Below are 23249 nucleotides of genomic sequence, written 5' to 3'. Positions count from 1 at the left end.
GATGCTCCAACCAACTGAGCCACCCGGCCAGCCTCCTAATTACTTATTTTCTACCACTTATTTCTACTTATTTCTCTATTCCTACAGCTTATTTCTACTGCTTATTTCTACTTATTGCTCTATTTCTACCACTTATTCCTACTTATTTCTTACTTCTACAGCTTATTTCTACCGCTTACTTTCTAGAGCTTATTTCTCCTACCACTTATTTCCTACTGCTTATTTTCTACTTATTTCTCTACCTCTAACTATGAACTATAGGTAGGCTTGGCTGCCCTTGCCCAAACCTTCCTAGGTTGCAACCCCGGCTTACAGAACCATAGGTAGGCCTGGCTGCACTTGCCCAAACCTTTCCTGGGTTGCAACCCCCACTTATTTCTATAGCTTATTTCTACCACTTATTTCTACTTATTTCTCTATTCCTACAGCTTATTTCTACTGCTTATTTCTACTTATTTCTCTATTTCTACAGCTTATTTCTACTTATTTCTCTATTTCTACAGCTTATTTCTACCTTACCTATCTTTAGCTTAACAAAACCTAAGAGATTTCTTATTCTCCACTGCGTATTTCCACCGCTTTTTTGTTTGTTTGTTTGTTTTTAGGGATCCACTTCTTTTTATGCTTTTCTACCTTTTTCTTTTCTATTTTTTACTTATTCTCTCCTTAAGAAATTTAAAAATGCTTCAATTAAGCATTGCCCCATGTTTTACACCAAGCTATTACCAAACCTCGGCTCCCTACCTTACTTTTGCTTTTAGCCTTACTTTCTGCTTGTAGCCTTTTTTTTAGTGATCCCCTTCCTGGGATCCTGAATTTCCCAAGTTTTACACCGAGCTAATGTTACCACACTTCGGCTCCCTACCTTATTTTTGGTTTTTTGGCCTTCTTACTTTTGCTTTTTAAGCTTACTCTCTGCGCGCGCCTTGGAGCCTCCTTTCACCTGACCACTTTTTAAATTCCCCCAAACTCAGGCCTGTTCGGACGCCACTTGTTACGGCCAAAGGTGATCCTGAGTGGGGGGCGTGAAAAGATTGAGAAAAGACAGACAAGAGAATGAAAGCTGGGTCTCGGTGGGACGCTGCTCCCTGATGAGGAGACAGCGCCAGTGCCCACATGCTCCCTCTCTTATTTTGGTTTTTTGGCCTCTTTCTTTTGCTTTTTAAGCTTAACTTCTTATTTTCTTACTTTTGTTTTTTAAGCTTACTCTCTGCGCGCGCCTTGGAGCCTCCTTTCACCTGACCACTTTTTAAATTCCCCCGAACTCAGGCCTGTTACGACGCCATTTGTTACAGCCAAAGGGGCTTGCTCGGGCGCCACTTGTTACGGCCAAAGGTGATCCTGAGTTGGGGGGTGAAAGGATTGAGAAAAGACAGACAAGAGAATGAAAGGTGGATCTCAGTGGGACACTGTTCCCTGATGAGGAGACAGCACCAGCGCCCACAAGCCCTGTCTTTATTTTATAGCAGATGCCACGAGGCAAAGTAGGGGTGTGATCACATTGTTTACAGCATTCTCATGAGTTTCAACCTCACTCAACTACATGCATCCGAACTCTAGCCCAAGGCACGTGGGGCTACATGTTTGGACCATAGGTTCAAGCTTACAAACACAGCTGATGGCTATGATTGTGCTGGGAGGGCCCTGCCCTTCCAGCTGTGACTTGCAGGTGGCAATGAGAAGACCCTGTCCTTTCATTAGGCTTGAACCTGGCTAAAACACTGTAGCCGCGCCATACACTCTCACATCGATGTTTCTCTCTGTCTTTCCCTCTCTCTTCCACTCTCCTTAAAAATCAATGGAAAAATATCCTCCAGTGAGGATTAACAAGTAAATAAATAAATAAGAAAGATAGGACAAAGGCTGACCTTAAAAGAGCTTGTATCTAGAAATCTATGAACTATGAACATTTTTAGGCAGAAAAAGCATCTTCTTTCTAAAAAACTCAAAATATTGCTAATTCATGGCTTTCTTTTTCACTTTTTTTGAACAGGGATTAAGATTTATTGGGGGGTGTAAGGAGGTATCAGCGCCCAAGCGAGTGCAGGGCCTGCCATTTGTCCAGGGGACCAGAGTAGGGGTGCATTTGACCCCACAATCCTCTGGGATGAGCTGCTTCTCAGCCACCATGTCTTCAAACTCATCCACATTAAACTTAGCAAAGCCCCTCTTCTTCTGGTGGCCAGGGAACTTGAACTTGGCTCTGTGTAGGCCTAATCACATGCTCCTTGTTCTGCAGCTTGTGCGGATGGATATGATGACTTGACCAATCTTGGCCTTGACCACTGTACCCTGGGTTTTCCAAAGGCACTAGCCTGTCAGCCCCTCTACAGGACATCTTGTTGATACAGATGACGTGGAAGGGGTGGAGCCACACTCAGAGGTGAAAGCCATCTTTGCCGCAGCTTTTCACCATGTACGTATTGGCACAAAAACGGGCATCATGTTCATCGGGCGCCATGTGGCCACAGGGTGGGAACTCCTTCACTCCTGTCTTCTTCCGCACCAGGTCAAAGAGGTGGGCGTTGGCATCAGGGACACCTCAGCGGGAGGGAGACTTTGGGTTTGGCTGCTTGTTCTTAGAACACCTGTAGCACTAGGTAGGTTGGCAGCCCATGGCGACATCAGAATCTTCAGTGGCACACCGAAGGGAATGAGATTCATTTGTTTATGAATTAAATGTTTATCGAGCATCTGCTTATGTGTAGGGCCCAAGCTGTGGAAGATCAATAAGAAGTCCTGTAGAGGGGCTGACAGGCTAGCTAGTGCCTTTGGAAAACCCAGGGTACAGAGGTCAGGGCCAAGACTGGTCAAGCCATCAATCCGCACAGGCTGCAGAACAAGGAGCATGTGATTAGGCCCTACATCCTTCTCCCAAGGAATAGAGTCTAAATTACAGGTTGTTATATGCACCTGAAAAAGGAATATCAATGCAAGACTTAATAAAAGTAGATCACAAAACAAGTCAGCCTATGTCAAATGTAGCACATGATCATGGGAGGGAGGACTCAATAATAAGGAGGTTCTAAAATTACTGAAAATGCCCATTAAGCACAGCACTAGCCAGAGAGGATGGGAAGGAAAGGGGAGACCTCAGGAGGGCAGTGGGGCTGCACAAGGAGCTCTGAGCCAGGTTGCCCAAGCACCTATATGTAAGTTGGAAGGTCAGACATTTCCAAAAAATTAACCTAGACCTTTAACAAGAGGCAAGGGATAGTAATGCTCAGAATGGTTGAGACTGGAATGCTAAAGACAGGAAAATTTTAATTTATTAATTCACATTTGGATCAAGAAGATGAATAAAAAAGGAATTGAGCATCTGTGATGGTAACAGATGTCAGAGGGAAATCAAAGCTACCAGTTTCCTATTTTACTTCATCTTCGTCATGGGGAAAGCTTCCATTTGGTCAGGTTAGAATATCACAAAGAGAGTAACCAAGCCCTGGGCAGGAAGAAAAGACAGGGAAAGGACACTCAGCAGTTTAAATTAGCTCCATTTGTCAGGTCAAGAGAAAGTACTGCGCAGAATACTAAGAGGATTTTTACAAATGATCTCAGAAGCCAGAAGTCTCTAATTAGAGTGAGGGTCTCATTTCAAATAGGGAGAAAGATTAATACACAAATCCAGAGAACAAGTGGTCTGGTGTTGATTTCTAGCAAAGTTCTGCACATGATTATTAAACTAGAACAAAAGCTAACTAGAACAGCTTGTATGGGTTCACTGTGCATAGTCACAGCAAAGGAATGATTTTTCACAGTTACTAGCGTAAGTAGATTTGGATTACATACAGAACCCGGATTGTAGTAGGCTTTGGACAAAACATTTTATTATCTGTTTATGGGCAAGACAAAGCAATCTAGACTGCATAACAACACAGGCCAGTGAATTCATCGGTTAAACAAGTGGCCCAACTTTCTTTCATCTGACAATATTAGACTGGAAGCAATTTTCTTTTCTTTTTAAAGTTGAATTTATTGGGGTGACATTGGTTAATAAAACCAAACAGGTTTTAAGAGTACAATTAAATTATATGTCATCTGCATACTGCATTGTGCACTCACCATTCAAAGTCAAATCTCCATCGCCATTTATCCCCCCTTTGCCCAGTTCCAACTTCCCCCCCCCTTCCCTCTGGCTATCACATACTGTTGTTCGTGTCTATGTCACTCACACACACACAGACACACACACACACACACACACACACACACGAAGGTGCTTTTTTTTGCTTATTCCCTTCACCTTTTTTCATCCAGTTCCCCAACCCCCCAAACTTCCTCCACTCTGACACCTGTCAGTCTGTTCTATGTATCTATGTGGAAGCCATTTTCTAATTGAATGCTCTAGTTCTCTGACATTAAAAAAAAAGAAGAATTTAGATAAGCAAAAATACAGACTTGCCATCAAATTTTAAATTAAAAAAAGCTGGGGAGAAAATTTGGATTCCAAATTGTTTCAATAATGTGGAATATGCCCAAAAAAACATGGTGAAATTTAATAGTCTCACTTTTCGACTTTTAAAATTCAAATTGCATCTCAACATATGGTACACCAGATATTCTGAAGCATGCTTCTTCTCAAAACACCTCTATCCTAGATAAAATAGACTTTTTCATGTGTTGCTGGGCTGAACGTGTGTCAAAATAAGAGTAGGGGACAGTGAAAAGCAAATAAATGTGAAATGCAAGGTTTTCCCGAGACCAAACGTATATATCAGACCCTGAGCAATATTAGGAGGTCTTATCCAGCTCCAATGTGGAGTAGCTGAACCTAGAGTCCCAGACTTATCAGGGCCCTTGAAATGAGCCGAAGAGGTCTCAGATGGACAGCATTCCTTCACTCCCTTCCAACGATAAACAAAACAAGGATGCTTTCTGTAGGGAAGCACCCAGGAGTCTCATAGATACGATTAACCAAACAGTGATTTGGGAAACATATCTGAAGAGATTACATAGAATTCAGCATGGAGTGATATGACATGAAAATGTTTTTGAAAAGATATGGAACACGCAGAATAGACTGAGTAGATCAAAATCCATTTAATCAGCATCACAAACAGATAAAAAAGGAGAGGCCATGTTAGAGGTAGTAACGGCTAAGAATTTCCAGGGTAGAAAAAGGACATGAATCCATGGATACACAAAGCATAACATATCTAAAGCAGGATACATAATACCAAGAAACATTGTAGTGAGACTGCAGAACACTAAAAACAAAGATCTCTTTTTAAAAAAATATATTTTACTGATTTTTTACAGAGAGGATGGGAGAGGGATAGAGAGTTAGAAACATTGATGAGAGAGAAACATCGACCAGCTGCCTCCTGCACACTCCCTACTGGGTACGTGACCACAACCAAGGTACATGCCCTTGACCGGAATTGAACCTGGGAACTTTCAGTCCGCAGGCCGATGCTCTATCCACTGAGCCAAACCGGTTAGGGCCACAGATCTCCTCTCGGGCCTGCTGAGGTCCTGCAGGGAGCCAGGGCACACACCTGTATGCATGGATCACAGCCTGGTCTCCTTTCAGGCTGTGGTCCTGGTGCCCAGGTTGGGGTTCTGGGAACTGGGAGTCCTGGGTACCCAAAGGGGCCAGGAGCAGGAGGAACCAAGTTCGGTCATGAACAGGCCAAAGAGTCAGAAGCAGGATGGGTATTGGGACAGAGCGGAGAAGGATGGGGCAGGTGAAGCTAGGAGAAGCCAGTCGTGAGGTATAGATATCATCTGCTCCTTCCTGTTAGTTCCAAAGTGGGTTATTTTTATTTCAAGCTGTAAGGTGGGCAGATGGCAATTAGTAGCTAGTGTACATTTCTTTTTTCCTCTTTTAAAAATATGTTTTTATTGATTTTAGAGAGAGGAAGGGAGAGGGATAGAGAGCTACAACCTAGGCATGTGCCCTGATCTGGAATTGAAACGGGGACCTCTTGGTTCATGATTGATGCTCAACCATTGAGCCACACTGGTGTACATTTCTTAATTGCCTGCTCTGTACTGGTACTGGGCATTGTGCTTTTCATGCATTATCCCACTTGTTCATCTTCACAACAGCCACACATATGGTGTTGTTATGTCCACAAGTTTAACACGTGAGGGAGCTATGCTTAGAAGTTAGGTGACTTGCCCCAGGTCACATAGTCAGCGATTGGTGCAATAGAGACTTGTCTCCTGAATCCATGCTCTCAACCCACTGCTCCCCATGGTGCTCCATGAGCACCTTCAGGGCTTGTGTAAGACTGACATTTTGCAGACTCCACTGACGTTGCAAATGATGGAATGGGCATTGGGGGGTGTTCAGGAAATTGCGGCTGAGCGGCTTTTTTCTTAAGAAAAATGCACCTCTTTTCAGTGACGTCAGCTCCCCTCCATTGCAGCTACATGTGAGCCTGATTGGATATGATTGGTCTCCATAGAAACATGAGTTCCAATGACTTCTGCTTCCAGAGGAGTCAGCTTCCAATCTCTGAGAATTAATTACAAATATAGTCTTGAGACTTCATGTCACTACATTTACACGTGTGATCTCTGAGGCTGTGCAGTCAGGGCTGGGAACACAGGATTCGCTTTCTGGGAGGCTGACTGCCGTTTACCGAATCCACTCCGACAAGTTTACACCTCTATAAAGTATGATGGTATTGACTTCATGAACTTGCTCTAAGTATTACTAAAGTTGTAAACAAGTGAGTGTTGGCTAATCCTCTCCCCCCTGCCTATTCCCCTCCGGCTGCCCCTGTTCCAACACTATGGTGACAAATTCATCCAGATTTGCTCAGGGCTTTCCCTGCCTGTACACTGAAAGCACCCCCTCAGTCTCAGGCTGTTGCAGAAGACCCCAGAAAAACCAAGCGAAGCTTTAAAGAAGTGGAGGAACACTGTTTTAATTATGGACTCAGGGAATAATTTCCAAATCAGAGTGAAGTAACATGCAGAGAGCCTTTCTATATATACCCCGCTGGGGTCTTTGTCTTGCAGATATGGTTCCGCCCCTTTTGTGGGTTTACAGGAAGGCCCCGAGGTGTTGGGGGTTCCCAGGTCGTATGGGATGATCTGTCCTGGGGCCTGCGATAACGACCTCCCCCCCACCCCCCACCCCAGGGCAGTGCATTGTTCAGTTTTTATGGCCTGACAGGCCTTGCAAAGACCAGTTTCCTCCTCAAGGCAAATGAGATGCTTGGTCACCCTCCCCAACTCCACAGATAAGTCACAGTAGTCCAGATAATATGGTGGCCGATGAGGGTCCATAAGGTTTGAGTCCAAGATTTACATTGGTCATGCAAAATCATGACCATTCTGTGGCCAGTGGATGTGGACTGATAGCTCAGGGATGCAGGAAACTTATGAATCCGAAGGTAAGTCCAATGAACTAATTTTAGTTCAATTAGATCCCACATCCTACTGAGTCCCCAAGGGCAGGAACTGTCTTACTTATCTTTGTACCACGCCCCCCCCCCCAAACACACATACACACACTTAGGAGGGTGAATTGTTAAATGAGTGAATAGTGAAATCCTCCAAAACACCCACAGTGCAAGATGATCCCTAGTTCCAGGTTTGTGTCAACAAGTCTCCAGGGCTGATTTCTTAAAGTCGTGCATTATGAATGTCACTGGCCTGCACCTAATCAGGTTCTGAGATGACTTTGGAGCAGGTTCTGCCTGTAGCAGGGACTCTCCTTTTGGAGTGTGGTTCCTGCCTTGAGACTCATTCAGGAGTCACTGTTTGATAAGGATTGACATCCTCTGCTCATAGTTGCTCATGTCACCTTGTCTTTGGGATAGATGTAGTTTTCGTTGTGTGGACAAAAGGGGCCACATGCTGACCTGACAAGCTCAGGGGGGGCCTGCATGGCAGTCTTGCAAACTCGGAGACCTAAAGTAACCACAAAGGATGGTCTGAAATTAAACTTTAACTAAAAGCAGTTATGGTGAGCAGTTACGTCCTAGGCCAGTACCTTCACTGACAAGGTCAACCTTTACCTTAACTGAGCCTATCTGTCTTTTTGCATCTATGATAACATACCCTTGAAATGTCTGGGTAACTTGTAACTTCCCTTTTTCTGGAGCCCCCAGGGCACAACCAAATGTGCTGGGCGCCAGGACGCCAGGACAGATGTGCTGGGCGCCAGGACAGATACCACAAATTCTTTCATTATCATGTTAATTGATCCTGCACCCACCTAACTATGTGTCCATCATTTTACTTTTTATCCAATCCCAGGGGTTTCCCCTGCTTTGCTTTATCCCTCCTCCTTAATCTATCACCAATGAATTTCATGTAACCCACCTACGTCCCTCCTTTGATTGCACATGTATAAATACAGATGTAACCCCACCATTTTCTGGAGCATTATCTCAATTCCTTGAGGTTCTGCTTCCCGGCATATGTCGACAGTTTGGCTCAAATAAACTCACAAACATTCTTTACAGGTTTCAATTGTTTTTACTTTAACAGTTGGATTTCTAAATAATTGCCCAATGCATGATGATGACTCCTAGAGGACATCACACAACCTATTGAGGTCCACTAGTCACAGCTTGGGTGTCTCCCAAGCTCTCATGCCCCTTATGTGCTGGGTAAGCAGGGGGTTCCAGAATATGGAGAGAAAATGTCCCCATTTGCTGGGAGTCTGGGGGCAGTGGGTGGGGACGTGGGTTATCTCAGTGTTCCAAGCTGGAATACTCGTGGGTCCCTGTCACCAGTAAGTGCCAGAGACAACATGGTGTAGGAGACAGACCAGGTACTTGTACTCAGGGGTCAAACGGTCCTGGCAGTGCCTTTCCTAGCTGGAAGACCTGAGGCAAAGAGATGGACCCTCCCTGAGGCTCAGTTTCCTCACCCATAAGATGAAGATAAAGTAGTACCCGGGTGGCCCTAACCAGTTTGGCTCAGTGGATAGAGCATCAGCCTGCGACTCAAGGGTCCCAGGTTTGATTCCCATCAAGGGCATGTACCTTGGTTGCGGGCACATCCCCAGTAGGGAGGGTGCAGGAGGTAGCTGATTGACATCCCCAGTAGGGAGGGTGCAGGAGGTAGCTGATTGATGTTTCTCTCTCGTCGATGTTTCTAACTCTCTATTCCTCTCCTTTCCTCTCTGTTAAAAAAATCAATAATATATATATAATTTTTAAAAAAAGAGTAGTACCCGGGTGGTAGTGAGGTTTAAAGGCCTAGTACATGAAAAGACGATGTGTAATATGGGGCCTAATACAGCTCGATACCTGTAGTTGCTATTACTGTTTTATTATTGCTGTGATCCAACATTAGCACCCCAACAACATTGTTCCAAGGGGAGAACACCCCCCAAATCAACAAATGCAGTCTCAAATAGCAGCACGTACTAAAAGTTAGGTGCTGAGGTTAGGAGCTTTTAAATCATAATCTGCGTCCTGGTTTTCAGTCACCGGCTGCCCTGTGAACACCAGGGGAAGCTCCTTTAAGAAATTCCGTGAGATGCGTAAGTGGTATTCCTGCCCCAAATGCATTCCCCGAATCTAATCATGAGGAAACCTCAGACAAACCTAAACTGAGGGAGATGCAACAACATGACTGGCCTGTACATTTCAAAAGCATCAAGGACATAGAAAACAGAGAAGCTAGGGAACAGCTCAGGTTAGAGGAGACAAGGAGACAGGACTGCTTGGGGCAATGCACAATCTTGGATCGGATCCTGGGCCAGAAAGAAAAATTGCTGTCAAGGACATTATTTAGTGTAACTGTTAAAATTTGAATAAGGTTCATAAATTAGATAATATCTTATAATTGCTAAACTTTTCATATTGTCCTGTGGTTATATAAGAGAATGTACTTGTCCTTGAGAAATTACCCTGAAGTGTTTAGGGGCAAAGGGTCAGAATGTCTCCAACTAATTCTGTAACAGTTCAGAAAAAAAAAAAAAAAGAGAGACATCCTTATATATAGAAAACTAATGAAAAAGCAAATGGGGCTAAATATTCATTGATGAGCCTGGGTAAAGAGTACACAAGCGTTTGGGGCTATATTAGCAACTTTTATGCACATTTAAAATAATTGAAAAATACAACATGAATAGAATAAAGCTGAGAAACTACCAAACCCTTACGAAGAATAAGACACTGTGCAGTTAGGCAGGCAGCCAGCTCCCTGCTCAAGGCCCACGCGTCAGCAGCTGTGAGAAGCCCTCCCTCCACCTCTTGGACCTGTTTCCTCACGGGTCCCTCTCATGGTCGGCTTGGAAAGGCCTACTGAGTATTAACAGGCAGCTTTAGGATCGGCCAGAGGCAAGGACACGTCAGGGGCATGTTTGCTCTGGTGGTAATGAGAGAAAGGCAGCGGGCCCAGTGCCGTGAGTGCGGTGGCCAGGACGAAGAGGTGGCCTGGGGCTTCAATGGCAGCGGGTGACCTGCCTCAGCCTCTCCACCCAGGTGTCTCATGGAGAGGTCAGGGTGAGAAGCATGGCGGTGCCCACAGGGTCTGTCCGAGCACTGAGAGGCACAGATGGTGAACTTGGCTCCCCAGGAGAGGAACAGTGCTGACTACCAGCCAGAAGAGGGCTCTGTTTTCTCCCGTGTCATCCTTTGACCGACAGGCTTTCCCCTCGGGGTGCCCAGAATGGTTCCACAGATCCGCAGATCCCGGGGCAGGAGTAGGGTGAGGTGGATGAGGCAGGGTCGTGGAAGCTCAGGGCTGGGTTCTGTCATTATTAAAGATGTTGATACTTTGTTCATCATGGATGTTTCTGCATTAATGTTGGTTATTCAAAATATGGCATTAAATTATTATTTGTCTCGGTCATTGAGTTGTTTAGCTCCCGCTCACATTTTGCATCAGAGGCCAGTGTGCCATTCGCCTCTCTCTAGTCCCCCTGGAAGATCTAAACCATTCATTGCAACCGCATCAGCACGGAGTTTTCGATTGGCCAGACAGGTCCAAATTAATGTGCCCTTTTGAGTCTATAAAGAAAGGGTTAGCAAAAGAATCAATCCTGAGAACCTGAATTCCTGCCTTTGATATCACTTCACAGTCAGCGGCTGGGGCCTGACTTCTTTATCTCTTGATGTTCTCATCTGTAAAATAGTGACAGCAATCCATTCTGTGCACAGTTCATACTGAAGACAGAATATCACCCTGATTGAGACACTGTGCTGGGTCTGCCCTTCAGTTAGAAATTCAATAAATTGTCACAGCTCTACCATGTAAGCACTCTCACGAGGTGGTGGAGAAGCTGGGTTCTGGAGTCAGTCAGAGCATCATATCAGGAATTCAACAATGACTTATGGAGCACCTGCTACATGCCAGACCTGTTCTAAGCGGTGCACACACATAGGTGTCCCTGCCCCACAGAGCTGTCCGGGAGGCAGACAGACATTAGACAACAAAACAGAAGAACTAGGCCATGGAAGACAGTAGGAGGAAAGAGCCTGATGGGCTGAGGGGCCCAGCAAGGCTTCTCTGAAAGTGGCATTTTAGCTGAGACCTCGAGATGGGAGGAAGCGAGATCATTGAAGGTGGAAGAGACAGCTGTGCAAAGGCCCTGAGGTGGGAACTGAAAGCTAGGCCATGTGAGGGGAGCCCAGTGGGGGAGGAAGAGGAGAGTAGAGCCATGTGACCTTGAAGAGGTGCATAGGTAAAGACCTCAGCAAGGAGCTTGGCCTTTTTGGCAGATAAAGATCGTTTCAAGGGTTCTCATCAGAGCAGTGCCACACCAAGGCCTGCCCTCCAGAAAGGACCTGCTTGAGGTCCAGGCAAGGCCTGTGTGGAAGATGCTGCATGAGGTCTAAACTCAGGGCCTGGCCCTAACCGGTGTGGCTCAGTGGATAGAGCGTTGGCCTGCAGACTCAAGGGTCCCAGGTTCAATTCCGGTCAAAGGCATGTACCTTTGTTGCGGGCACATCCCCAGTAGGGAGTGTGCAGGAGGCAGCTGATCGATGTTTCTCTCTCATCGATATTTCTAACTCTCTATCCTTCTCCCTTCCTCTCTGTAAAAAATCAATAAAATGTATTTTTTTTTAAAAAAATAAATAAACCCCGGGCCTGCTTCATTGGCTGGAAACCATCAGACAAAGGTGAGGTCTGTCTCCCTCAGGCAGCCTTACGTAACACACCTCCCCTGCGCCAAACCCCAGCTGGTTGTGAAACGAGATGACTGGAGCGACCGGCATACATTATAGGCGTGTTGCTGGGGCAGTCCTGGTTAGACGAAGGGTAGCATCACGCATGGAAACACCTGTTTGGGTCACGGGACTCATCGCCTGCCGGTATCGGGGACTTTCCCACAGGCCCCTTGTTTCTTGTTGCTGCTCTGGGTGACTCAGCTCGTGGCACCTTTACTCCCTCTGGAATCTCCATCTTGCCTTCCTGAAATTCTGAGGTGTCCTGCACCTCAGTGTATGGGCCCCCCCTGACTCCTGCCCACCAGGGCCCGGGGTGCATGGCCGTGGCTGCCATGTGTCTGAACTCTTGGACCGCACTTCTGCCCATTCATGTGACTTGCATGGGACTCCTTGGTAGGGACTGATTGGCAAGACAAGAACTTGGGCTTACGGCCTTGACGGTCTGACTATTCCTGTAGTTGTCAAGGTGGACGTTGCTCAAGATATGAAATGGGATTCTATGAAGAAAAGGGTTCCATTGACAATAAATTCAGGACTTTTCAGAACATTTAATATGCGGATGTGGATTATAAATCTCCAGAAAGAAGCAATATACATTTATCCATTTTTCAGGAGCATCCTGTAGACGAGTGTTGGAAGTACATGCCCCAGGAAATGCCATCCGTAGCCACTGGGCGGCAGAAGAAAGGACCCCTCAGTGTTCAGCATGGTCAGGCCAGTGGCTGCCCTTCCTTCCAGGCCCCAGGCTCCTAAGGGAACTGCCTCACACTCTCCAGTTCCCAACACCAGCCCAGCAGGGGATGAGGGAAGGTTTCGGCTTTGCCCAGCCGAGCTGGCCAGCACAACCTTGTCACCGGCCCTCCTTTGCCGATGACTCCTGGAACCGGGTGAAAGCTGCCACAGCTTAGCTGCACAGAGACACGTTGGCATGGACATTGTTTAATCAGCTTTAAACATAAAAAGCTTTTAGCACTTTTCTTTTTTAATTACTAAATAAGTGCATTTTTTTAAAAAAAATATCAAATACCAAAGTGCATGCAGTAAAAAGTGGAAGTCCTTCTAGCCGTTGAGTTCCTTATTGAGACTCTGCCTGGTTTGGCGGGGAGAAGGCTGGTCTGGAGTCAGTGACTGGGTTTGAATTCCAGCTCTGCCAGGTGCTAGCTGTGTATCCTTGGGCACAAGCCTCGGTTTGCTCATCTGTGAAATGGAGGCGCCACGGGAAGAGGTTGGGGGAGTAGTGAGTGAGATGAAGCACAGGAATTTTTGAAGCATAGGGCCTTTCTTCCAGAACCCAGCTACTTTTTAAAGCCCAATTCCATGCAGTGAGTGTGCTAATTACAGAATGGGGCCAGTCTCTTCGGTCTGTTCATGTGACTTTTTTTTTTTAAGTCCTCAAGGGCAATAGCTATATGCAGAAACCACTCTTCAGAGGTTTATTTTATTTTTCAAATTAATATTTAAATTATCGAAGTCAATAATGCAAAAACAGATTCATTCGATCATCTTAGAGGTTAGCTGATTTTTCACACTGGGAACGAAAATAAAACCTTCCCCAGGACCTTGACAAGGTGGCGATTGCCTTGGAAAATGTCATGCTTTTCAGTTCGGCTTATGAAAGTTCTTATTCTTTTTATAAGGCCAGCTAGGATGCCAGGTATAGGATGCCAAATTAAATTCGAATTATCTAAAGGTCAGATGTACTTTGTGCTCTGTATTTTTATTTGCTACATCTATCAACCCTGCATCTAGCAAATGTAAATGATTACTTTTAAGGGCTTATGGGCCCATTTACAAAATATTAAAACTTCTTTTAATGTTTAAATTGTACCCTATTTTCTTGTAAAGTTTTTTAACTGTCTGAACTAACAAAAAGCTATCTTTTTAATACTAAATAATTCTAGCTCTAATAAATTGAACTTATAAAACACTGTTAACCTAAATTTTTTTTTAAATTTTATTGCTTGATTTTAGAGAGAAAGAGGAAGGGAGGGAGGAGGGGGGAGAGAAGGAGAGAGAGAGAAACATGGATTTGTTGTTCCAGTTAATTATGCAGTCATTGCTTAAGTCTTGTATAAGCCTGGGCCGGGGATTGAACCCTAAACCTTGGTATTTTGGGTCAATGCTCTAACCAACTGAGCTACCAGGCCTCAACCTAAAATTTTTATAAATGTTCCAGAACTGTACGTTAACTCAGGTTTCAAATTAAAGTCACAAATCTAAGTTGATGCCCACCCCCCCCAGCAATTGCACATTTTATGTTGGCATTATAAGATTGTCAATTTAATAGGCCAAAATGTTACAAGTTTATAAAATACCACATATATACAAATCCCTTCTTAAAAGACACAAAAAATGTGTGCCTCACTTAATTCTTCCTCCAGTTGGGAGATGCCAATTGTCAAGGCTGACAATCACCATCCCATTGGCCAGAGCTTCACTCACCAGAGATGCATCCAGGCCCAAGGTCTGGGCCATAGGTAACAGGGGATTCAGCTCACCAGGAGCCCGGGAAACCCTTACATCCTTCCATGTACTATTTGGGGTTATCTTCTTAGAATGCCTGGGTGTTCTGACCAGAGATTTTGGCCAGGCTGTTGACTGGACGTATGTTGGCAATATACATACTTCCCCTGGGCTACGGCCACATGCCCATCACTTCAAGAGGAGGTGGTCCAGAGATCCCAACGCTGGTTTCCAGTTATGCTCATCATCTGCCTTCTTCACAGAAGGATTTGCTTTGCCAAAGTCTGGAAATCTCACCTGGGTTTACAACTTGACTGAACTTTATGTTTCTTATAATTTGCAAATCTTCGGATCTTCCTGCCCAAATCTCTAAGAGTCCATTTACTTGAGCTGAAACCCTCCAATTCTTGCAAAACTTTCTTTCTCGGGGCCACATGGCTCTCACAGGTTTTAACGTCACATCCGTTTGGATCCTGGATCCCTCCAGGGGCTTTAAATGTCCTTAAAAGCCCAAGGACATTTCTCTGACCCATCCTAGCAGACCAGGGACCGCTCGCCCTGGCAGCACACTGCTAGCATTTGGTGTGTTAAAAGTATACACAGTAGCCGAAACCGGTTTGGCTCGGTGGATAGAGCGTCGGCTTGCGGACTGAAAGGTCCCAGGTTCGATTCCGGTCAAAGGCATGTACCTGGGTTGCGGGCACATCCCCAGTTGGAGATGTGCAGGAGGCAGCTGATCGATGTTTCTCTCTCATCGATGTTTCTAACTCTCTATCTCTCTCCCTTCCTCTCTGTAAAAAATCAATAAAATATATTAAAAAAAAAAAAGTATACACAGTAAAAGGGCCTTTAAAAATTATGTCATTTGAACTCGACTCGACCTTAATGACGCCCATCAGAGTGGTTGCAGAATCAGAGCCCGGGTGCGCCAAGGGACAGCTGGCTGCCAAATCCCGGTGCTGGCAGAAAACAGTAGAATTTCCCCCTGCCCCTGCCCCCCTACCCCCCACCAGAGGCTCCATCACCCAGGTGCCCTCTGGGGCGCGCCACTTCTGAGTTTATCCATTTTCAGGAAAAGGCACAAGGTCTTTTGGGACCACAGGAGAGATGACCAGATGCCACAGCTGGCTCCCAGATGTCAGAGTTGGCTCGGGTGGAGGTACAAGTGACTTTGCCGGGGACGGTGCCTAAATGAGGCAAACCAATTTCCTTACCAGAGTGACAGAAACAGGGGATCCTAAAAGACAAGCCCATTTCCTTAGGGAATGAAACCCATGATCTTCAGTTCCTCAGAGAAGTGAAAGTAGCAACCAGGAATCCAGTAATTCCTGTTGTCTGCAGGCTTTATAAGTCTGCTGAGTGCCAGGAGGCGGCCTGAAGACGTGCTGGGACTTCACGCACTGCTGTTCTCAGGACACTGCTGTCCCCGACCCAGCCCTGAGCCCAGAGCAGCGCCAGGATGTCTCAGCCGCTGGCCGCCCTGCTTCTCCTCCTCGCCGTCAACGGCGCCCTTGCCCTCAGGATCTGCTCCTTCAACATCAGGTCCTTTGGGGAAACCAAGAGGGAAAACCAGAAGGTCATGGACGTCATTGTGAAGGTGAGCCCCTGTCTGTGGGAAGGATCGCCGGACCCTGCCCACTGCTTTCAGACTGGAAGAGACTCAGGAGGAGTTGAACTGAAGTTAGCTCCTTGGGGAAGGTAGCAGCTGGCTTGAAATTTTATAACAATAACAACAGCAGCAATTATAAGAGTCACTTCACCTCTCTGTGTCATTATCACCTCCCTATAGGACTGTGTTGTTGTTGTTTTCATTATTTATTGACGAGAGAGAGAGAGGCATTGATTTGTTGTTTCACTCATTGATGCATTCATTGGTTGATTTTTGTATGTGCCCTGACCTGGGATTAAACCTACAACCTTGACATATCAGGACGATGCTCTAACCAACTGAGCTACCCGGTCAGGGCCATGTAGGACTGTTTTGAAGAACACATTAGCTGATAAATATAAAGCTCCTAAAGCAATACCTGGCTCCCACTAAGCTCAGGTAAGGGTGGGCTACTACTATAATTCTTATCACCATTTATCGAATGCCGTGTCAGCACGCTAAGTACAAGATTTCATTTCATAACCCCCAGGAAGGAGGATACTTATCCCCCATGTAGAGATGACGAACAATGAAAGGTGAAGTAATTCCGTACAGCTTGTGGGCGGGTGGGGAGCTGGGGTGCCAGCCAGCCTGGTCCTTTAACCATCACTGCAGCACAGATTTTTACTTGCTTTCTACCTTTCTTTCTTCCTTTCCTCCTTCCTGCCTGCCTTTTCCCTTTCTCTTTTCCTTTTTCTTTCTTTCTCTCTTTCTTCTTTTTTTCTCCCCCTTCCCCTTCTTCCTTTCCTCCTCCTTCCCTGCCCCCCACCCCATCAACCTTTTCCCCACTCCCAATTCTAATCTTTTTCTCCACTTAGATAAGACTTTTCTTGGATAATATAACCAACTAGAGGCCCGGTGCACGAATTCATGCACCAGTGGGGTCCCTTGGCCTGGCCTGCAGGATCGGGCCAAAACTGGCTTTCCGACATTTCCCAAGGGATCCCAGATTGTGAGAGGGTGCAGGCTGGGGAGGGATGTGGGAGGTTGGCCAGCCAGGGAGGGACTGCGGAAGGGCTCCAGGACGTGTCCGGCCCATCTCACTCAGTGCCAATTGGCCAGACCCCAGCAGCAAGCTAACCTTCTGGTGGGAGTGTCTGCCCTCCTGGTAGCCAGTGCATATCATAGCGACTGGTTGACCGGTTGACTGTCTGTACCCTGGTGATCAGCGCACATCATAGTGAGCGGTTGAGCAGCCTTAGCATATCATTAGCATATTATGCTTTGATTGGTCAAATGGCCGACCGGATGACCAGACACTTAGCATATTAGGCTTTTATTATATAGGATGCCTGGGAACTCTGCCCACACTTCTCTGGAGTCAGTTGACTCTCTTTATCCTACAGGTTAATTAATTAATAATTAATTATTTTTTGGTTAATCCTCACCTGAGAATATGAATATATACATATATATACATATACATATATCTAATATATATATATATATACCAGAGAGGAAGGGAGAGGGAGAGAGAGAGAAACATCAACAATGACAGAGAATCATTGATTGGCTGCCTTCTGCACGCCTGCTACTGGGGATCAAGCCCGCAACCCAGGCATGTGCCCTGACCAGGAATTGAACCTGGGACCTTCCAGTCTGCAGGCTGATGCTCTATCCATTGAGCCAATCTGGCTAGGGCTGAGGATATTTTTCCCATTGCTTTTCAGAGAGAGTGGAAGTGAGGGAGGGATGGTTGCTGAAAACTTTCCCAGGACTAGGACTGGGTGTTATTACTTTAGAAAACTCCGGAGGCACCGACCATGCTGTGGTGGGAATGCCGGGAGCCTGGGTTCAGCTCCCACCTGGCAGCAGGTTAAGTGAGCTGGGAAAGTCCCTTCTGCTCCCTGAGCCGCCAGGCCTTTCAGGATCATGGGCCTTACACAACCTGGAGCAGAGTGCGGCCGAGCAAAGTCAAGGTGAGTAAGGCAACAAGGCAGGTGATCGCAAACAGGAGCTGCTGCCCTGTCGGTCGGCAAAGTGGATTAGAGTGAGGACTAGCACACTCTGTTCTGGCTCAGACGGTCCTTGCAGACCTGCTCATCCCTGCCCTTTGGATGGTACCCAAGGCCTGGCGGATGTCGGTTTTTAGCCAGGGCAGCCATGCCAAGCCTATGAGAACCGTGACTCCCTGGCTCAACTGGAAACTGACATGCGAGCAAACGATTTCCCCACTTCCCCGTGGGGACGGGCCCCTGGAGAGTGGGTGCCGACTGAATTCCTGTCACCCTCCTCAGGGCCCCTGGAGAGTGGGTGCCGACTGAATTCCTGTCACCCTCCTCAGGGCCCCTGGAGAGTGGGTGCCGACTGAATTCCTGTCATCCTCCTCAGGGCCCCGGGAGAGTGGGTGCCGACTGAATTCCTGTCATCCTCCTCGCTTACTCCACCCGGGAAATGTCACCACAGGCTTAAGAGGCTGACATTTTGTTCTTTGGTGATTCCATGGAGGGGGCCTACAGTCGGCATCTCCCTTAAACCACTGTGTCCTGGAGGGCTGACTGGTGGACAGCCCATCACACCAGACACCACCCAGGTCTGAAGCCTTTGTCAAGGCCCCTGACCTTCTCCATTATTGCAAAACCATCCTGTAAACAGAGGCCATCGGAAAACAGAGCCACCCAGAGCACTTACCGTGAGACTCAAATCCCAGGCTCCTGGGGTAGTAGTATGTACAGGGGCCCTTGTCTAGGCACCTCCTAGAGGCCAGGAACTTTATATCTTATTTAATACTGTGGTGTAGGTGGCATTGTCCTCACTTCATTACTGAGACTCAAAATGGTGAAGTGACTTATTCAGGCTTCCCTAGCTAGTAAGGAGGAGAACCAGGTTCAGATCCAACCACATAAGTGGAAATGCCTTTTCCACTCTTCCATATGGGGTTTATCATGTCGGAGACGAGCCCAGCTTCATCATGCTGTCGTTGTTATGGCCTTCGTTGGGAAGGCTGGGGAGTGAGGGAGGCGGGCCTTGTCCTTGGGTTTGCTGGCCGGCACCACAGGCAATTCTCCAGATGCCAAATCCTGCCCGGGAAAGGCTCCCTCCGCCTGTGACTTCGTCAGTTTGTGTCCTTAAAGAGTCGAGCTTGTCCACCCAACAAATACTCATTGAAGGTAGGCCATGTGCCAGACGCTCCGAGGCACTGGGAGTGAGGCCGTGGATGTGGGAGAACTCTCCACAGAATTACAGCACCTGATCACTTAATTTAGGAGTGCTGACTGTCCTGGGCCCTTCATAGGCACCCAAGCTCAGCCTGACAACCCCTCTGAGTAGTAGACCCCTTTTACGGATGAGCAGCTGGAGCTCAGAGAGGTGGAGAGTGTTGCCCCAGGTCATGGAGCAGAACTGAGGCCTGACTGCCCCTATCCGGGCTCTTCCCCACCATGCCGGCTGCTCTGTTTAGGGGCATGAAAGAGGCTTTCATAGGCTGCCTTCTGCCCAGATTTTTCTAGAGTTCTCCAGGCTGCCCCTTCCCCTCTCCCCAGGCTCACCCATGACACCCCCTGCTGGGATGCCCTCACCACTAGCCATGCACTGCCCCTTCTCCCCTCAACTCCCCTCTGTGAAGAGTCAGGACAGTCTCACTGGGTTTCAGGGCTGAGAAGGCCTTCCGGGGACCCCCCTCCTCTTGAGGTCCTCCTCCTGAGGAAATGCAACCAGGGGAAATATATTTTTCCTTGTCTGAAATATATTTTTTCTGGCCTGAAGTTGGGGCAGGAAAAAATGTGTCATGAATGAATTTGAAAACTGAATCTTGACTGTGAGGGAAACACAATGTAATATTAGGTTGAAAAAAAAGATGAAAACTGTATGATAAGTATTGCCATTGTTTGCTGAGCATCTGTTCTGTGCCGTGGACTGGACAGAATTTTATATCTACTATATCACCGAATCCTTATGAGGGGGAATTGTCCCAGTTCCCAGATAAAGAAGCTGGCATTCAGGGAGCTTACGTGGCTTGTTCAAGGTCACACAGCTGGTGAGTGACAGAGTCAAGACATGAATCCAAGGCCCGGCCAGTGTGGCTCAGTGGTCAAGCATTGACTTAAGGGAATGCATGAGACAGCTGGTGGATGGTTCTCTCTTATCCCTGATGTTTCCATGTCTCTCTCCCTCTCTCTGCCTCTCTGAAATCAATAAAAATATACCTTTAAAAACGACATGAACCCAAGGCCATCTGACTCAGAGTCCATACTTTGAACCAATGGGCTAGTCATTGTGCTGCCACTTTTGTCAATAGATATAATGGAGAAATCGTGTGGGAAAGGAACTTCTCCTGCTTTCTTTACCTACTAAGCTCCTTCTCACCTGTCAGGGCCTTCAAATGCCCTCTCCTCTCGGAGCTTTCCTTGGTGCCTGGGCAGAAGGAATTAGTTATTCCTCAACATTCCTACAGCTGTGCCTTGTTTAGTCCAAATGTCATGTCCCTCTCATGGTAGCTAGTTGTTTCCATTTGTCCCTCTCACTGGACCATCAATCAGTCTTTCAGGGCAGGGCTGTGTTTTAACAGGTTGGCATGGTGGCCTTTACAGTCACACCGACCAGAGTTCAAATCCTGGCTGCACCACCTCTGCTGGCTGTGCCTTTCAGCTACTCACTCAGGCCTCTGAGCTGGTTCCCTCCTGCGCGTCAGGGACTAACGGTCATTCACAGGGTTGATGAGGCTCGGCGTAGGCTCACAATAATGTCAGCTCTTACAGTCATTATCGTTGTGGTTATACCTCAGTATCCAGCCTGAGTTCTTTTCATTTACTACGGGTTTAATGAATATTGGTGATTATTATAGTAATTATTCAAGCAAAGCCGAGAGGTGGGAAGTCGGGTCTGATCAGAGGCTGTGGATTTGGATTGCCTAGGTTCACATTCTGCCTCAGCCACTGGCTGGGTGACTCTGGATACACTCCTCACCTTTCCAGAGCCTCAGGCTCCTTGTCTTTAAAATGGACACGGTAACAGCACCTCCCTCAGGGAGCCCTTCATATATTTTAGGCAAGAATTTAATTAATTTAACAATGCACCCAATTTGATACTTAAAACATAGTAAGTGCCCCCCAAAAGGTTTTTTACTGTTTGTAGTAAGTGCTCTCAACCCCGTGGGAATTCTCTCTCTGCAGGTCATCAAACGCTGTGACATCATACTCCTGATGGAAATCAAGGACAACGCCAACCAGATCTGTCCCTCGCTGATGGAGAGGCTGAATGGGTAAAGATGGGGCCCAGACCCTCTGTGGGTTCAAGGTCAAGTGCAAAGGCACCGGTAAAGCCCCAGGGAACTGACTTAGCGTGAGAGCAAGCACTCACTCTGACCACCAGTTCATGTGGCTTCCAACTCGGTTAGCCACGGTTCTAAGAACATTCAACCAGCTAGCTTTAATATGGTGAAACAAAATAAGGGCAACAGATGGGGAGCCAGAACAGAGACAGAGAAATGAAAGAAACAGACAAGAGGCTGAGATGAGAAGTGCTGTTCTCAAGAAAGATCAGGTGCCAGTAGGAAATATGAAATGACCACAGGCCAGGATGTTATGCAGCCATTATAAATCATGTTTACTGCAGAACAGGTTAGACCTAAACAGGCCAGCATGGAAAGATGGCTGCAATTGAACAGAACAAGTCCAGAATTGTAGGTAGAGCAACCCAGTTTATTAATCACATCACATTATAGAGGAATAAGAGTATGTTTGAGTTTGCATGGGCATAGAAGAAAAACTGGAAGGATATGCTCCAACCTGTTAATTGTGCTTACTTTGGGGGGCTGGGGGGCTGTGACTGGAGGATCATTGTGTAGGAGGCCAGTGAAGGAATGGGGAACATTTGCTTTTTATTTTATACTAGAGGCCCGAATGTCGTGCACTCAGGGGATCCCTCAGCCTGGCCTGCGCCCTCTTGCAGTCCGGGAACCCTCAGAGGGTGTCTGACTGATGGCTTAGGCCCGCTCCCTGTGGAAAGCAGGCCTAAGCCAGCAGTTGGACATCCTTAGCGCTACTGCGGAATTGGGAGAGGCTCCTGCCACCACTGCCACTGCACTTGCCAGCCATCAGCCTGGCTTCTGGCTGAGAGGCACTCCCCCTGTGGGAGCGCACTGACCATCAGGGGTAGCTCCTGCGTTGAGCATCTGCCCCCTGGTGGTCAGTGCATGTCATAATAATCGGTCGTTCTGCCATTCGGTCGATTTGCAATTAACCTTTTATTATATAGGATAGTTCTATATTATTTGAACATTTTACAAAAAGCCTGAATCGATTTTACAAGCTAAAAATTACAAAAATAATGTCCTCAAATAGTTTTACATAACATTGGATTATATTTATAATTTATATTCTTTCTCAAAGAATAATCAGCAGACCCACCCACCTGAAAATCACCACAGAGTGAATTAAAAGTGCGTATTCAAGAGCCTCAGGTCTATGGAATGAGAATTTCTGTGAGAGGGGCATCTTTATTTCAATAAGGTTCCCAGATGGTTCTGATGCATCCTGATAAAAACTTCTAATAGAATGTTTCTTTGTAGACACATGATAAAATCAAACAAACTCAAGTATACAATATGTGCCAAGTAGTTCAATTATGTAAATAAAATAAAATAAAATAAAACAGAACAAAAAAACATATAAAAGATTCAAAAGCAGTGAACCAACATGTTGACAGTGGCTATCTTAGAGTACAAATTTGTAAGGAATTTAAATGGGATTTCTTCTACATTTTTTCTTTACTTTCCAAAATTTTCTACAGTGAGAATATTACACTCCCCTTCCTTTTTGCTTGGGAAATACTTTAAACATACTTAAAAGTACAGAGAAAATGAAAACAATCAGCCTTGTAGCCACCATACAGCTAGGGCAGCAGGACATCTGGCCATTATTATACTTTTGTAATTAGGAAAACTCACATGGTTGTTTAGAAGTGAATAGTCAGTCCAGGCGGAACAGCTGTGGCCATTCTCCTTCACACAGACGGCCCCAGGGCCGGTCCCCGCCCTCCCCCCCTCCCCCTGGGGCCTCGGTTTCTCATCTGAAAACGCAGAGTAGGAGCTGAGCTTCTCCTTTTTGTCC

At 46.4% G+C, this 23249-nt stretch overlaps 1 protein-coding gene and 1 pseudogene across 1 annotated transcript in view; one reads left to right on the top strand and one right to left on the bottom strand.

Annotated features, from left to right (window-relative positions):
• Positions 1 to 23249, top strand: part of DNASE1L3 (deoxyribonuclease I-like 3) — a 42148-nt gene that overhangs the window by 5763 nt on the left and 13136 nt on the right. The window contains exons 2-3 of the mRNA XM_006779121.2: positions 15894 to 16149; positions 21312 to 21400. Coding sequence (XP_006779184.1) covers positions 16012 to 16149; positions 21312 to 21400 — 227 coding nt within the window. The 5' untranslated portion in view covers positions 15894 to 16011. The remainder of the gene's footprint in view (positions 1 to 15893; positions 16150 to 21311; positions 21401 to 23249) is intronic.
• Positions 2027 to 2617, bottom strand: LOC102773142 (annotated as a pseudogene).

Source organism: Myotis davidii, unplaced genomic scaffold, assembly GCF_000327345.1.
Source record: "Myotis davidii unplaced genomic scaffold, ASM32734v1 scaffold189, whole genome shotgun sequence".
Taxonomy (NCBI): Eukaryota; Metazoa; Chordata; class Mammalia; order Chiroptera; family Vespertilionidae; genus Myotis; species Myotis davidii.
The sequence above is the reverse complement of the archived record's forward strand: the minus strand, read 5'-3'. Positions and strand labels throughout refer to the sequence as shown.